Source organism: Cynocephalus volans, chromosome 7 (genome assembly GCF_027409185.1).
Source record: "Cynocephalus volans isolate mCynVol1 chromosome 7, mCynVol1.pri, whole genome shotgun sequence".
In the NCBI taxonomy this organism is placed as follows: domain Eukaryota; kingdom Metazoa; phylum Chordata; class Mammalia; order Dermoptera; family Cynocephalidae; genus Cynocephalus; species Cynocephalus volans.
The window spans coordinates 69,651,076-69,663,612 of NC_084466.1; the positions used below are offsets into that span (position 1 = coordinate 69,651,076).

The 12,537-nt window shown below is 35.6% G+C and overlaps 1 protein-coding gene across 2 annotated transcripts in view; it reads left to right on the plus strand.

Annotated features, from left to right (window-relative positions):
• VPS36 (vacuolar protein sorting 36 homolog) overlaps nt 1–12,537 on the plus strand; it is a 31,424-nt gene that overhangs the window by 15,820 nt on the left and 3,067 nt on the right. Inside the window, exons 6-13 of one of the 2 annotated variants that reach the window (XM_063102910.1) lie at nt 216–302; nt 6,485–6,517; nt 6,636–6,713; nt 7,482–7,616; nt 9,074–9,139; nt 10,561–10,625; nt 11,250–11,334; nt 12,456–12,532. In XM_063102910.1, the coding sequence (XP_062958980.1) occupies nt 216–302; nt 6,485–6,517; nt 6,636–6,713; nt 7,482–7,616; nt 9,074–9,139; nt 10,561–10,625; nt 11,250–11,334; nt 12,456–12,532 (626 nt within the window). The remainder of the gene's footprint in view (nt 1–215; nt 303–6,484; nt 6,518–6,635; nt 6,714–7,481; nt 7,617–9,073; nt 9,140–10,560; nt 10,626–11,249; nt 11,335–12,455; nt 12,533–12,537) is intronic. The other variant, XM_063102912.1, reaches the window with a different exon arrangement.

A 12,537-nucleotide genomic window follows, 5' to 3' on the forward strand; every position in this document is an offset into this window, starting at 1 on the left:
TTATTGTATATTGGTTTTTCTTTAGTGATTTGAAGATCATTATGCACAGCAAGAAACAGACAAATGTTTTGAAAGGAAACTAGATATAATTGTATGCTGCATTTCTTTGGTTCTTTGTAAGTCCTTCCCACCACTGAAAACACAATGTGGTGGGTTACAAAAGATTTTGTTTCCTTCCTATTCTGTATGTTTTATTTTCTACTTTTGTTTTTCAGCCAGGAAGAATAAGGGCTGTAGGAATTGTAGGTATTGAAAGGAAACTGGAAGAAAAAAGAAAAGAAACCGACAAAAACATTTCTGAGGTAACTCTTAAACAAGTTCTAGTCAGCCATCTTTTCCAGCTGTTTGTATTTATTCTTTTGGATACAGCCGTGACTAACTCCGTTCTGTAATTTGGAACATAGTTAGTTTGTCTGAAGCTACACATTCTTCTATTCCCTTTGCAGGTTTACCTCAGGTTTGCATAATTTAACTAAAACATGTTTTAAAAGGTTTTTCTAAAAAGGAATAAAAAAGAAACACAAATTTGTTTTATGTTAGAAAACATCATAGAATGTTGTATGTGAATTTTAAAGTCTAGACAGAATTGACTGGAGGATACTGCTAATGAGTTCAGGTCCTCTGTATAATTATTTTGAAAGTCTGGTTAACTTAGTTGAGAGAAAAATGTTGTTCAGTAGTTACTGTCCCTGGCAGACACCACACAATTTTATGCCAACGACCATTCGGGGACTAGACCAGCCTATCACTTCTGCTAAGAGACAACCCTGAGCATGTACATAACAGTATTCTGAAGCTTCATTATATATGAGGAAATTCAAGGGAAGGGGAAGTACTCTAGTTAAGAAAACCAGTTATGCATTAGATTCTGTAATTAGTTAATACTCACACATCTAAACATAACATCGGTTTTTCCATGTTTATATAAAAATGATCTTGGATTTTTAATGAAATCATGTTATGAAGTAATTCTTTAATTTTTGTAATAGTCTATAAGTAAAATTCTATTTGTAGCTGCTGTTCAGAGAATTTCAAAGATGTTGAATACTTATTCTGGGCTTACTAATTGAAAATATAAATTAGTGTTGAGGAACCAAGGGCATTTGGTTTATTAAGTGCCCGTGGTTTAGGTTTTTCTGATTGCATATTTATGGTGAAGTTATAAATGTTCCTCAACCCTTTGTATTTCCTGCAAGTTGGCAGCTGGATCCAGAGGCTTGATCAGACTCATGTTCTATCACTTTGGAAGAACTAGAGGTGATGCTGTGTTCTTTTGTTGGGAGGCACATCATATCTCTTTTGTCGTGCTAGCAGCTGTCAATATTCAGTGCCTAAATCTATTAGTTCATTGCTGGTTTTAGAAATGATATTCTATGCTTATTTTTCATTTATTAGTTGGAATACTTTTTAAAGAAATACTTCCCTTCCTCCACTATTTGGTTACACAGTGATTTAGTTCATATAGGGAAAGCAGGATAATTGCATTTTCCTTTATCATCTGGATAGTAAATTGGTTATCATCCTCTGACAGTCCCTAATTAGTTTTTTTTACATATCATTGTGAATTCATGAATTTTAACATATTTAATAGATTTTAATCAGTTGCAATTTTTATTCTATTTGAAGCGTAAATTGTTCCATCTTTGGCCAATAGGAGCCTCTCCAAGTTGGCCCCTGAGTGCTTTTGACTCAATCTGGTGGACTTTGATAGCTTCTTCATTATCTGGGGTGACAAAAGATCTAGGACCATCTTGTACATTTCCTGCCCCAGATCTGGAATCAACCTTTTATCTGAGAAATTCTCATTTCTTTTAGTAGGAAATGGTATTTCAAAACCACAATCTGCCTGCTGGGACTATCTGTTGCTGTTGTGTTGATCTTGTGTCAAGGTGCATTCAGGGGACAGAGCTAGGATCGTTTTTGTTGTCGTTAATGTAAAGTGCCTCATGAGATCATACTGATCCTTCCTGTTCAAATTCAGGATGATACTACTAAGTAATTACCAGAGCAGTTAAAAGGATTTTTTTCTGTGTGTTCTCCCGATTCTTCCCACGTTAAGATACGGGTGCTGCATCTACAGCGCCTGAGCATGTAGCCACTGCACCCACTCTTTCCCCTGCCCTCATTAGTCTCCATTTTACATGTTAATGCCGTGTTTAGTGCCACTAGTCTTTATGCTCATCTCCCTCTGATCATTTTGGGTGTGTGAAGCTCATTCTAAAGCAGGTTTTTCAGGAAGTGATCATGGGATCAGTATTCTCTGAATGTGGAATGTATGTGTTCCTTATACATGAAAGTCAATTTTGCTGGGTTTAAAATCCTTGACTCATATTTTCTTTCCTTGAGTGTCTTCAATATGTTCCTTTCATTTTTCCCTGACAGTGTTGCTGTCGAAGAGTGATGATAATCTAATTTTTCCCCCTTAGAAGTCACTTGCTATTTTTTCCTAGATGGACAAAGCATTTTTTTTCTATTTTTTAAAGCTCAGTAATTTTACTAGGATGCGTCTGTGTATTAGTCATCTGGCTTGCTATTCTCAGGTACACGATGTGCTTTTTTTAGTACATAGTTTCAGAAATTTTTTAATTTCAGGGAAGTTTTTCTGTATTATAACTTTAAATAAATTGCTTTGATTTTTTTTTTTTTTCCCCTTCTGGGATTCCTATTAGCTGTATGTTGCAGCTTCACTACCTGACTTTACTATTTGTGACCTTTTTATCTCTTTATTTATTTCTTTTGTATTTAAAAAATTTTCTTTCTTTCATCTTTCTGTTAAGGTATTGTCTGTTGTGTTTATTTCTTTTTGTGTTCTGTCTAGTATAGCTTTTATTTCTGAAATGATTTTTTCTTTTAGTTTTAATCCTTTCCTGAATCGTGTTATCTCATTTCTGATGTATATTGTCCTTTCATAGCTTGTATCACCTTCTTAACATCTTTTTGCTTAACTGTTAAGTTTTGTATATTGTATAATAGCTACAAAGGATGATTTTGAATGTTCTTGCCATGAAGAAATAATAAATGAATGAGGTAATACATATACTAACAACCCTAACCTGATCATCATGGAACATATATATGTATCAAAACATCAGATTGTATTCCATAAATATGGATAATTACAATGTGTCAATTAAAATAAGTAAAAGAATACAGTTTTTTAAGAAGGTTTAAGTTTTTATGTCGTCCATAATAATGTCTTTCTGGCACGCTTTCAGTATCTGTACAGTGTTATTCTGCTCTTTATATTCTTTTTTCTTATGATAACTTTGTGTGGGATTTGACCTTGACACTTTGCTGTGGCTCATTTTCATGTGAAATTAGTTTTCCTGGACTTTTAGAGGAAGGCCTCATTCAAGGGCAGCTTTTCTCACTCCACAGAGTCCACTCCCTCTTCTGCTGTTTTCACACAGTGTTGAAAAGATGGCGGTTTGCTTCTGTGACTCTCTGGCTCTGTTGTCACCCCCCATTTTTATCTGGACCTTTTTTCCTTTCTCTCTATAATCCCTGCCTTGCTCGATTCTGATTCCTCTCAGTAGTTTCTCCCCAGGATGGGATCCTGTCCTGGAAGGGAAGCCTGGCAGGTCAGTTTCAAGAGTTCATAAGCTTTTCCAGCCCCTTTAGCTCCTACTGGGGACCCCTTGGGCCCACCCACTATTGCAGCGGACAAAACCCTCTCAGTTTTAGGCGCTATCTTCACTTTGCAGTGAACACCCTTTGGCTCTTTTGGGATTCTCTTATCCCCCCATCAGCTGCCCTTTTGCTACCCTTTTCTTCTCCTGCCTCGATGCTGTCATCGTACAGGTCTTGTGGCTATGCTTTTATCTTGGGGTTTTTGCCAATATCTTGACACTTAGTTTTGTAGTATATGTTGCCTGTGGGTTTTTGGTTTAAAGCTCTAGTAGCCTTGTCTGTTTTTATGTTGGGATTTGGAAAGATTCAAAAACTGTGCTGCCACAGCCACCATCTTCTCAGAATCCTCTCTTCCCGTAAAATTCCAACATGTTAGCATTAGAAGGGTTCTTATTATCCAGAGAAGAAACTGTTTCAGAGCAAGTGACTAGATTTGGAACCAGGGCGATGAGAACCCAGGTCTCCTGACTGGTAGGCAGGTGTACAGAGTGCCACATCATCACCATTCTCTGCCACCCTGAAGGTGCTGTCATTGTCCTCTTTCAGAAACATCTGTTGTCATCCTCTGTGTCGACATTCTTGGAGATGGCATGGAGCAGTGAACTAATTTTGTATTATTTGTACTACCTTTTCTGAATGCTGCCATACTAACCTGGTGTTATGTTCAAAATAATGTTTTTCTTAATTTGTGAAATAAGTCATTGTTTCAGTTTGATGTTCACAGAGTGGCATAGCTCAAAGGATGCCACACACGCATTGTGCTTTATCATGCATGTCATCAGTTCATGTGGCAGATAATCCTTGCCCTCTACCCTGTGCTGGGCCCTCCCTCAGAGCCTGTGGATAGTGTAGTGATGCACCAGGCACAAGCAGGCAGACAGGCATTGTCTACAGTGTGAGAAATGCCTGGTGAGGAGAAGACAGAAGCTGCAGCAGGGACTTGTAACATGGCCTCTAACTTCTGTTGGGGTCAGGGAAGGCTTATTACCAGCAAGAACATGGACGTCAAGGTCCGGAAGATGAGCAGACACTAGCAGACGACCAGCAGGCATAAGAGGATCATCCAGGTAGACAGAATGGAATATACAAAGACATAGAATCAAGAGTATTGAAGCAGAAAATTTTTGAATACGTTAATAATTACTGAAACTAATAACCAAAGTAATGACTGAAAGTCAGCAAGAAATAATGCTATAAGTCAGCTTTGAGAGGGTACCCGATTTAAAATAGATGCCATTTCTCTCAAAGTTGGTGTGGAAATCTGGGTGTGGTAGAGGGATAGAAGTTTCAGTAAACTGATAGATTAAATAATAGAATGGGTATGTGCGTCTATTTTGCTTAATTTTTATTGGAGGTAGCTTCTCCAGTTTTTTTTGATAGTTGGCTAATTCCAAATTTTAAAATAATAGTGGAAATAGGACTGAGGAAGCTTTTGTTTGTGTTTTATAATTACTTAAAATATTTTATAGACAATTCTAAGGAACTAAAATATTTATTTTTTTTATTGACTATAAAGCAATAAGGGCTAATTTATGTATTTTGTTTGGACTCATTATTATTTTAGTATACTTTTTCTATGAAAATATAATACAATAAATAAATTGATTTACCATCCAAAATTTTTAAAGTGTTGTCTTAGTAGTTTAAAACAGGCAGGTAAAGATACCTATTAATATTTTATAAATTCAGAGTCAAAATCTAAGAGTACAAAATGTGTGTTTTATTTTTGAAAACTAGGTTGATGTGTGATTTGCCCTCCATTTAAATGTTAGAATTGACTTAGTTTCAGAGCTGGTGCCCAGAATTTCCCACAAAGGGTTTCCTGCATCTGCTGGCTTTTGCTGATAAGAATCCAGTGTTTAAGCCTTTTGTTTATCTGAGGAAATTCCTGTTAGGTGTGTGCACATTCCCCTTTGTTTTCAGTATTAGCCTTAGTGAGTAGGCCATAAGAATCTTACACAACACTCTATTCTTTTAGCAAAACCCTTTTGCATATGGGGGATGCTTTCCTGCAGATGGGCATAAGCTGATCCGAGCTGCTATTGTATATATCAGATCACTCTGTGGACCGATTTGTCAGCTAATGACAGGTTGCTTAATTGCTTTTAAAAAATAACACGTGCACACATCACTTAGACAAGATATTCTGCACTGGCAGTATATTTTCAGTAACTTGAAATAATTTATTATAAATGCATCTGATTAAGTTTGAAGAGGCCTTTGAAATGGATACTTGCTATAGTAAATTAAACAACTGATAGGATTTATTTAGGTATGTTTTAATGATATTTGAATGTTTTTCTTTTGTGACATCCACCATATCCAAAGTTACAAGTATAATGTGTTTAATATTCAGATGCTGAGGCATACTGTTTTAGTTAAATCATACCTGCTATTAAGGCCAAAATTATTGTGCCCAAAGAAGTATTCCTGCAGCTGCATATTGCCATTTTCAACCAGGAAAGCCTTACAATGCCTTTGATTCTTGACCTACTATCAGGAAATGATTTTAGGAAAAACCAGTGACAGATTTTCTTACTTGTGTCAAAAAACAGTAAATAATATTTTCTGAACTATTATTTATGTCACCTTTTGTTTGTTTAGTCAATAATAAGTATTTTCTCTTTGACAATTTGAAAAGTTTTTTTTTGCAGTTTGTTTTGGAAAATGCATGGTTTCTTAGCTAAACTGAATTTTTAGAATAGGTAGATTATTACTTGTATAAATATTTTATTAATAAAATAAGAAAATTTCATAAATTTTTGTCATACAGAAGAAAATAGAGGGTGCCTCATTGCTTTTAAATATTTTTAATTTTTGACAAATTCCAACAAAAACTCATTTCTCATTTCAGGCCTTTGAAGACCTTAGCAAACTAATGATCAAGGTACATGTCATTTACGCCTATCAAATTCATACCGATTTTGACATAGTTTTGAAAATATATTTTGTTAGACACTTTTGGGGGCATTATTTTTTTTCAGTCTTTACTTTTCTTTTGACAGGCTAAGGAAATGGTGGAGTTATCAAAATCAATTGCTAATAAAATTAAAGACAAACAAGGTGACATCACAGAAGATGAGGTAAATAGATTGCTTTTCTTTAGGCATTAGAAACTAGATTACACAAGTAGCACAATGATGTTTTTGTGTTTTACCAGTTTGCTTTTTTTGTTGTTGGTGGTGGTGGCTGGCCAGTATGGGGATACTGGTCAAGTCGAACCCTTGACCTTGCTGTTATGACACTGTGCTGTAACCAACTGAGCTAACTGGCCATCCCTACTAGTTTGCTTTCTTAATGCAGTATTTTATTTCTTTTGGGACTTGAGGATATGTGAAAGTGCTAAAGAAAAAGTCAACCATGAAAATTTTGTTAGTCTAGTAAGATTAAAGATTATTTCAATGCCTTTTCCTGGAGTGTAGAAAACAGAGATACCGAAATGTGTAAGGAGTGGCTGTTTATATACAAATCCCTAAGTCTGATGTCTGTTTCATTAAATTTGTCTACAATCTGGTGACAGCTATTTTCCTTTCTAAGTTTTTGGTTGTATCATTTGGTTTGCATTAAATATAGCATAGTTGTTATCTAAATCTCCTCTCACACCAAACTTGTGAAGTAAACAAAGTAGGAGAGACCAAGATAGAAGAATGAAGGAGAATAATTAGATTTATGCAAGCAAGTACTAGAAATTTGCTTCCTTTTAGTTCACAGCATAGAAACACATTAGAAGAAATAGGCATATATAAAAACAATTGAGTAGAATTGAATTTATGATGGAAGGTTTCAAATGTGGGGATGAAGAGACTAATTCTGCATAGTCTTTTTGTGCATTTTCCCCTCTCTTATTGTAGACCATCAGGTTTAAATCCTATTTGCTGAGCATGGGAATAGCTAACCCAGTTACCAGGGAAACCTATGGCTCAGGCACACAGTACCACATGCAGCTGGCCAAACAGCTGGCTGGAATATTGCAGACGCCTTTGGAGGTAAAAACCAAACCTAAATGTTCTTTTAAAACTGTTAAGTTATTTCCATGTCATCAGAAATCTTAAGAGCATAACTCTTTTCATGGTGTAGTTACTCTTATCTGACATGTTATTTTTTCTTTCAGGAATATTAAATTAGTTCACTGTACCTATTAGTGTACTTATTAATGATTCTTTGTCCATAATCTTCTGAATTGTTTTCAATTTCCATTTCAGACATCTATAACTTTTTTTTTTTTTTTTTGGTAGGCTAGCCAGTATGGGGCTGGCCTTCACCTTGGTGTAAAGATATCTATAACTTTCTAAATCTATTTATTTGATATGAAGTTTTTCTTATTTTCAAAAGGAAATATATGGTCTTTCTCTATAAAGATACATTTCCATAAATCTAATTTTTACTATATACTATACTATTAATAATTTCTTAATACAGGTTTATCCTCTAGTCTAATAGTATTCAGACAGTTTATTAAAGCACTCGTATTAATATTTCAGACATATGCTAAAATAGAATGGTATAATGAATCCCCATGTGCCCAACATCAGCTTCATCTGTAAACTAACTTCCACTCAAAACTTTTTTAAAGCACATCCCAGATATCACATCGCTTTATCTGTAAATATTTCGGTATGTTACTATAATGATACAGACTCCTTTAAATACAACTATAATCTTATTTCACACCTAAAAAATTAAAAATAATTTCTTAATATCATCAAATATCTAGTTAGTGTTCACATTTTCTCTTACAATTGGTCTGTTCAAATCAGGATATGTTGCAATTGGTCAATTTGTCTCGCAAGTTTTGTTTTGTTTTTGTTTTTTTAATTCCGTGGGTTTTCCCTTCCCCTATCTCCCACTTACACCCTCCATCCCCAGTTTACTTTTTTTAAAGAAACTAGTTGTTTATCCAGCTTCCCTGTCCCATATATTCTCTGTAAACTGGTAGTTATAAATAGAGGTTTGTTTGTTTTTCTGGCGAGAATGTTTCATAGAGGGTGTTGTGAACTTCATCAGGAGGTACATAACGTCTGGTTATATTTTTTTGGTGATGTTAGCCTAAGCCATCAATAGTCATTACCTAAATCTGTTACTTCCTTAGGGTTTGTAAAATGGTGATATTTTTATTTAATTCTTTGTACTGTCTTCTCCATTTATTAGCTGGAATAACTTAAAACATTTAAATGTACTTTTTGGAATATGGTGTAGAGCTCTTGCTCATTTAAATAAATGTTAAAATAGTGATAATAACAATGTTGTATCATATTTCCAATATTCAATTAGAATGCCTCATGGTATTTGGATAAGTTTTCCTATGTACAAATACAGTTTTTAAAAGATTCTTAAGAAATTTTCTGATTTCTTATTTCACTCTGATTATGATTTCTGTTAAGAAATGCTAACTGATGTTAATTATATAACATAATACTTTTTAAAAAAATTCATATTTTAACAGGAACGAGGGGGAATCATGTCACTCACGGAAGTGTACTGTTTAGTGAACCGAGCTCGAGGAATGGAAGTAAGAATAGTATATTTAGATAGTCTTTTAACTAAATATAGACTTTCTTGATATAATACAAATTTCTCTACAGTGAATACAATTTGAGGAAGGGTTGGGAATAAGTTATTTTGAGAAGCAGTGTGGTACAGTGAAAAGAATACTGCCGTGGGATCTAGGAGGTAGATTATGTTCCTGGTTTTGCCAGTGATTTGCTGAGTGACCTTAAGTAGCTTGCTTAACCTCTCTGGGACTGTTTTCTTATCTTTAAAATAAGGGTTTGGACTGAGGTGTCGGCCTTTCAGCTTTGTCTGTGTTTGTGTTGTGATGAATAAGGTTGTTCAGTAAGCCCTTTCTCTGCAATAGATAATTCTTGAATTAACTGGGTTGGATCCAGGGTGCCTTGTAGACAATGCAGAGGGCAAGTGCCCTGCTCCTTGGCTGTGTAACAACAGTGGCTGTTCTTCAGCTCCCGTTGCCCCTTTACACCCAGATATCCTTGGCCTCCAAGGTTCTGTTCAGCTACTCTTTGTGCCCCAGCAGTCAAACGCAGTCTTGTGGTGTCAGCAGTCACCTCCATGCAAATGACTCACATGGGTGTCTTTCCAGCCTCACCCCAGTCCCATGAGTGAAGTCTCTGCTCTCTGTTTTTATTTGAGTAGTCATCATAACTGCCATCAATGAGGACTTACTATCTGCTGGCACTCTGCATGTGTTACCTCTTTTATACTCCCTATAATTCAGCGATATAGCTACTTTTACTATTCCCATCTAGGGGATAATTTGGGGATGAGGAAATTGAGGCCTAGAAAGATTAAATAACTTGACCAAGACCACACCTGGAGACAGTGGTTTGAAAGAGATTTGGACTCAGACTGGGCAGGCTCTGAAGACATCCTGTGCGACTCAGAGCTGTGCTTGTCACTATGACACTGTGCTGCACTGTCTAAAAGGGAAGCCAACTAGCTAGCTACATGTGATGACTGTGAACTTAAAATGTAGTTAATCCAAATCGAGACGTGCTATAAGTATAAAATACACACCGGATTTAGAAGATTTAGTACAAAATAAATGTTAAGTATCCCATTAATAATTTTTTATATTGATTATATGATGAATTGGTACTTTGTTCAATATATTGGGTTAAATAAAATACATATTTTAAAATTAATTTTAATTGTTTCTTTTTACTTTTTTAATGTGCCTACTGTAAAATTTTAAATTACATACATGGCTTACATTATATTTTTATTGGATAGCACTGCTTTAATGAATAGAAGTCTGGCTCATTTGTTAATCCTTTTTGCCTTGTAGTGATTAAGTCACCTAAAATCCTTGATAAATGGTAATTTTTGACCTTTTCTGTTTTAGTGATCATTACCATTATATAGCATTGCTTTATTAATTTGCTGTGTAAACTGGATTGTTTTTTTCCCCTTTAGTTGCTGTCACCAGAAGATTTAGTGAATGCATGCAAGATGCTTGAAGCGCTGAAATTACCTCTCAGGTAAAGGAACCTCTGCCGGAAGTTTGCCACCTGCAACTACAATTCTGCACAGAGTAGACAGGAAAGCCCAGCCAAGTTCAACACCCCGAGTGGCAAGCCAAAATACTGCCCTCTTGAAATTATATTATATGTAACCAGAAATCTCCTGGCACCATAAGCATCTTTTGTCATCCTGGCTTTCATCCTTATCAGGGCTGGGCGAGTCCTAGTGGGGCTGGTAGTCAGAGTCTTGTTGATTTCCGTGAATGAGATAAGAATGTGGGCTCCTCCCAGGAGGTCAGAGTAAGTGGCTCCTCTTCCTGTAGACTTTTGTGTTAGTGTCTGGAGACTTAGAAGTGCAAATGTTCAGCTGTGAATTATATTGTCCATATTCTCAGGTATAAAAAAAGTAGCCACACATATTTTATGAAGCATGTAGATTCTAGTTCATAATTTTATTATCTGTTTATTCATGAGCTTTTGAATTATGTCATAGTTGCCATGGTCGTTATGTTTTAAATGTTATTTTGTGTCAACAGTGCCCTCATACTTGCACATAAAAGAAAGTAAGAAAGATGTACTTCTCCTTAGTGGCTGAACATCCTAGGTGATTCATGGAGTTGTTCTCACATCTGTGGTTTTCAGGCTTAGAGTTTTTGACAGTGGTGTCATGGTAATTGAGCTTCAGTCCCACAAGGAGGAGGAAATGGTGGCCTCGGCCCTGGAGACGGTATGTGATGTGGGTTTCCTCCAATCATTAGAGTCATTGCCATTATGACCTGCGTGCTTAGCAAATTGAGAAATGGGATTTCTTTTTGAACTTTACTAAAAAGTAACATTCATAGACCCAGTTAAGAATGGTTTTTCATTAACAGTGAATAAATATCAGTCAAAGTCATCCATCAAAAGCTTTTTGAAACTTATTGACACTTAACATCTTATAAGTAAGGAGAATTTGAATTAGTGAGGTGCTTTCTTTTCTATTGAAGCTCGGTGTTGAGAACAGGTTTTTAATGTTTTAATCAGAATGTTACACATGATTGAACTTTTTCTTTCAGTAACAATCACATAAGCAGTGTTGGAAAAACCACAGTTGTTTTGTGAAATAGTTGCTTCAAAAAGCATGAAATGAAACTATAGTTTATATGGATTTTACAGGCCAAACTTCTAGTATTATTCATTAGGTTACTTGACATATTACTGTCTTCATAGCCTCTCTGGTGAACCTGTATTATCTGAATAACTCACTTTATTATGCGTCTCATTTTAAACTAGATGAAAACCCCAATACTACAAATATTTCTACCAGTATTTTATTTTATTTTATTTTATTTTTTTATTTTTATTTTTTTTTTGTCTTTTTCGTGACCGGCACTCAGCCAGTGAGTGCACCGGCCATTCCTATATAGGATCCGAACCCGCGGCAGCGGCGGGAGCGTAGCAGCGCTCCCAGCGCTGCACTCTCCTGAGTGCGCCACGGGCTTGGCCCTTTTAAACTAAACCTATACGTAAAGTTCCCTTACTGGAGCATGCGATATACACTCAATTAGAATTTGTTATATTCTCCTTCTCAACATATCGAATAGTTCTTTTAAGGCTTTAGGACAGTGCCTTTGTTACATTATGGAGGGATTCATACTGATATTTTAGCCTCTACTGTATTTGCTCTGGGTCCTTCAACTTTTGTAGAATTAAACATTAGTTAAGATTTAGTTCTGTAGTTAATATTCCTTGGATTTTAGTAGAAAATTCAGTGAGTTATTTCCTGCATATACTGGTATACGTTCTGCCTAAAGTTAGTACCTTGGTGTCCTAAATTAATCACATTATTTCTTGCTGTGTTTCTGTTAGGTTTCAGAAAAGGGATCCCTAACATCAGAAGAGTTTGCTAAGCTTGTGGGAATGTCTGTCCTCCTGGCCAAAGAAAGGTAAG